The sequence below is a fragment of the Carlito syrichta genome, unplaced genomic scaffold (genome assembly GCF_000164805.1).
Source record: "Carlito syrichta isolate Samal-C Ts95f unplaced genomic scaffold, Tarsius_syrichta-2.0.1 Scaffold316389, whole genome shotgun sequence".
In the NCBI taxonomy this organism is placed as follows: domain Eukaryota; kingdom Metazoa; phylum Chordata; class Mammalia; order Primates; family Tarsiidae; genus Carlito; species Carlito syrichta.
The window spans coordinates 660810-665509 of record NW_007260485.1 but is presented as its reverse complement, the minus strand read 5'-3'; the positions used below and the strand labels follow the sequence as shown (position 1 = coordinate 665509).

General features: G+C 47.7%; 1 protein-coding gene across 2 annotated transcripts in view; it reads right to left on the bottom strand.

Moving 5' to 3' along the window:
• CTLA4 (cytotoxic T-lymphocyte associated protein 4) overlaps positions 1-4252 on the bottom strand; it is a 4910-nt gene extending 658 nt beyond the window's left edge. The window contains exons 1-3 of one of the 2 annotated variants that reach the window (XM_008074310.1): positions 4144-4252; positions 1317-1664; positions 765-874 (exon numbers count right to left, since the gene is read on the bottom strand). In XM_008074310.1, coding sequence (XP_008072501.1) covers positions 765-874; positions 1317-1664; positions 4144-4252 — 567 coding nt within the window. The remainder of the gene's footprint in view (positions 1-764; positions 875-1316; positions 1665-4143) is intronic. The other variant, XM_008074311.1, reaches the window with a different exon arrangement.
• Positions 4253-4700: the final 448 nt, after the last annotated feature.

Genomic DNA, 4700 nt, shown 5'->3' with positions numbered 1-4700 from the left:
GGAGGAGAGGGAGGAAGAGAGTGAGGGAGGGAGAGGAGGGGAGGAAGGAGGGAGGGAGGGAGGGTGAGTCTGTGATGGCAAAGCCAGGCCCAGGCAGAGGTGACTGAGAGGGACTGTCAGAAAGAAATCCTGACAGGAGGTCTGATTCTACACCTACACCCCTTCCACCCCCACCACCAAGTGTAGCAAAAAAACCAAACCAAAACAAAACAAACCACCAGGGCTTTCATTTACTGGTCTGGAGGGAAGGCAAGACATCTCAGTCAAGCAGACTGGATAATAGGGACAGGTGTTATGTGAGCAGCTACAGTTTGGGCAAGGAAGGCACAAGTGTGGCACCAAAAAATGCTATCCAGGTGATATAGCGGGACATTTAGGAGGAGAATGAAGCCTCTCAAGGGGTCCTGTCTAGCAGGATTTTACTCCACCTAACCATGTGTCTCAGGGCAGTTAACCTAAGTACAATTGTCACGAAGAGAAAGAACAAAATAGCTGCCCCATGTTGTTCAAACGGTTACTCAAACTGAAACCCTGTTCAGAAGCACACAAACATTCAATGTCAAACATGCTCATCTGAAATATTAGTCATCCCGAAACCTCAAAGGCCAATGCCTGGGGTTCTAGTGTGTTCTTCACTGCTGTCCTTCCTCCTCTTCATGCACTGCTACATCTCATGAACACTATACCCAATGCCATCACTTGGTCAGTTGATACCACCCAAGGTATCCCCATCCAATAGGGTGCCCTGGCAGCCCCAGACTCACCGTTTTGCTCAGAACGACAGCAGTGAGGAAAAAGCTGTAGAAAAATAACCCCGAACTAACTGCTGCGAGGGTCCAGAGCAGGAAGTCAGAATCTGGGCACGGTTCTGGATCTACGACAGAAAACAAAGCAGAGCCCCACCTGTGGCCATATGAAACCGTAGGGCTCCACTCCCCACATTGTTGGGAAAAGGAAGAAGTCATAGCTTCCAGACCTTGCTGTCTACCCCTCAATTGTACTGGTAGGCCACAGACAAGTCTGGCTGATGGGACAATTTCCCAGGAGTGTCATAGCATGTCAAAGGCACAGGCCATACTTCATGGTGGTTGACACTCCAGAGTGAGAGCCCCGACCTCCCCAGGTCATTTTATTTTAGAGTCAGAATGTCATTAGAGTTGTCACCCATCATGAGCAAGATGACTATGGGGTAGAGAACTCCTAGGGAGAGTTTGCACAGCCCTCAAGATGAACCACACAGAATTAAAGAGCAAAACTGCTTTTATGCAGAGAAGACAGCAGTGCAGAAGGTGCCAGCTTCGGGAAGCAGTTCTCACCAACAACGTAGATCTGGGTCCCGTTGCCCATGCCCGCATAATAGGGTGGTGGGTACATGAGCTCCACCTTGCAGAGGTAGAGTCCTGAGTCCATGGCCCTCAGACCGTGGATGGTGAGGTTCACTCTGTTTCCACTGGAGGTGCCCGAGCAGATGGACTCATCTAGGAAGGTCAACTCCTCCTCCACCATGTAGGTCGTGGCACAGACTTCGGTTACTTGGCCATTGGCCCGTCGAAGCACGGTCACCCGGATCTCGGCAGCTTTGCCCAAAGATGCAAACTCACACACGAAGCTGGCAATGCCCCGGCTGCTGGCCAGCACCACTGCAGGCTGTACCACATGCATGGCTGGCACGGAAAAGCCAAGGGAACTTGGTGAGTTTATGCCCGTTGCTGGACCCAGGTGAGCCCTCCACCAGAGAAGATCAGTCTTCCATAAGGCCCTACAGCTAGCTTTATGCCCCATGGCCTGCTGCCCCATACAACAAACCCCTCGCCTACCCCTGCCCTCTCCTCCCTACCCTCTGTCTTCCAGTCACTCTCCATAAAGGCATTTCCTCATTGGGAAATCATTTCCTCAGGACTGGACAGGAAGAACACAGTTGTGACAAACAGAGGACCTGGTCCTACCATGAAATACATGACTTTGGGCAAGTCTTTCCTCCCCTAGGCTTTCCTCATCCCCACATATGGTAAGAGGGGATGAGTTAGAGAATACCCAAGTGCTTTTCGACTCTTGGGTTCTGGGGCAGAATGACAGGAAGGGAACCACGGTTCAGGAACCACCGTGAGGCGCAGGGGACAGTCTGAAGCACACCTCCTCCAGGCTCTGCCTACTTTCTCAGCTGGCCCTGTGCTCTTTCTCTCACCCAGGAGCCACTGAGCCTTGGCGTGCCGAGCCAACCGCCCCATCCCCGAGGTTATGGTTGTAGGGCAGGAGACACGTTCGATGAAGGAAGCCACAGAGCCCCAGGCACCGGGTCGTTTCCTCTCTAGGCGGAGGCAACCCTGCTGTCATTCCTGTGGGCTTCCCCTGCCACCACCGCCACCGCTCTGCCCTTCCTCTCTCCTCCACTTGAACGCTCTTTGTGTTCCTTTGTGCTTTATTTTTTCTGCCTCTACAGGACAAAGGAAGCCAGCTCTCCATACAAAGAGGCTCACGTCGTCTGAGAAATGGTGGCTTCATATCACATCATCTTCCCACATCATCTAGCCAGTCTTACAAGTGAAACCCAAGACCAATGTTAAATGATGTCACTCATCTGCTCGTACCCTTTGACACTTTACTAACACTGATTGCGAAAGCAAATAAAACAAGGAACATTCAATGTCCTCTGTGATCCAGTTTCAGTTGATCACTCCAGTCTGAGTTTTCAGGATACCACTTCCTGCTCATAGATCACCCTATCCTAGAGATGTTAGTTCCTTCCTCCTGTCCTAGACGACATCTGTCCTTAGAAGAGAGAACAAGATGGTGCCTGCCACTACCATGGCTACTCTAGTTGCGCTAGCTGGAACCGTCTCCATCCCCACCCTCATCTCTGACCATCAGATGCCCTCTGAGCAGCCTTTGCACTATGGTAGTTCCATTGCAGTACAGAATTAAGTTAGAGTTATTTGAGCTAGTAATTGTCTTCTAGCCACTGCCTTAGAGTTATTTGAGCTAATCATATCTCCTCCCTCTTTTACCTGTGGCTCGTGAATTCCTGGGAACTGTAGTTCTATCCTGCCCAAATCAGCACTCAGTAATCTTTATTGCATTGACTCTAAGCCTAAGAAATTCTAAATGTCCTCCCCTTCTCTCAGGAGAGTTCACCCTTGTCACTACTAAATCTAATCACACTCAGTTTCCCAGTATTTATCATGGGAAGGCCTAGTTACAGGCTGAGATAAACTTCCTTTAGGAAATGTATATACTACCGAGGATATTTAGGCTTTACATGTTCAAAACATATGAGTGAGAAAAATGCATATCAATATTTCTTCTCCAGCAAAAGTTAAATCATCAACTTTTGAGCACCTACTTCATATAAACTATATGGTTTCTCAACCAAGAAGGTCTAGAGAGAGACAGGGTTGAGATTTGGTTAAAATGTTCCTCATTTTAAACCCTATAACAAACCTGGTATCCACCTCAAATAGCTGAAAACTGGGAGTCTGCATCTGAGACTCACACATAGATCTGCCAATAATTATGAATCTATTTTATTTTTTAAATAATTGACTAACTCATTTGTAGAATTATTAAAAGGAACTTAAAACTTTGACTTGAGTAAAGAAGGTGTTGTTTCCATGGATTTGCTTACATTTTAAACCAGCTGGCTAATTACTCTATAAAATGAATGACTTAGAGGACCTTAAAACTCTGAATTGTATAGGAAAGAAACCCTTCTCATGATCTGCTCAATGTTTTTTGTTTTGTTTTGTTTTCTTTTAAGGGAAATATTGTGCTCACCCTGATACCCAGCTAAAACATACTCAGGACGGTGGATATTCTTTCCCTCTTGAATAACCTAACTTGACAGTATTTTCTTCCAATCTCATAGATGTGTCTGAAATTGCCCATGTTTCCCAAACAACTCACATGCACTCGTGAAGTCCCTTCTAAATACCTGTCCCTCTGCTCTTAGCCACATCTCTGCTTGCTTGCTGCTACCTGGCTATCCTCTGCTGGCCTTGGAAGGCAGAGCCAGCCCAGCTAGGAGCCTGAAGTTGAACCATTAGCTTCGGGTTCTGCTGTAAATCACTGCCCTTGACTGCTGGAAGAAATGAAACCCAGGTGGGAGAAACACCTTCTCCTCCTTCACACTCCAGAAGACTCACTCACCTTCAGAGAAGACAGGGACAAAGAGTAGAGCCAGGAGGGCTGCACAGGGCCGGGCTCTGGTGGCCAGGTCCAGCCCAGCCTCCAGCCTCTGGAATCCGAGGCCAGCCATGGCCTGTGGGAGCCACGTCAAGTCTTCAGGAAGCAGCGAACACTTTCAGGATCCTGAAGCTTTGAAATGCGTTTGAACCCACACAGAATCAAGGACTTTATATAGACGACTTTGATCCCAGGTATGTGCTACACATGAGCACACACACACACAGCACCTGAATAGAAAGCCTTTTTGTTTTGGTTTTACGAGAAAGGAAGCCGTGGGTTTAGCTGTTACGTCGAAAAGACAACCTCAAACACTCAAAGTAAAACTGAACAAAACAAGCTGATCCATGGATGGAAAATGTACTCAGTTTGAAACTGAAGCTTCGTCTTCACTCTGAGGATCTGGATAACTAGGTGGAGACTTGGAGAATTTCCTGGAGTGCAGAGGTCCCCCAAAATCACAACTTTATCTTCTGGGCATATTTTTACCACCCCATTCATTTCATTGACATCTTCAAAAT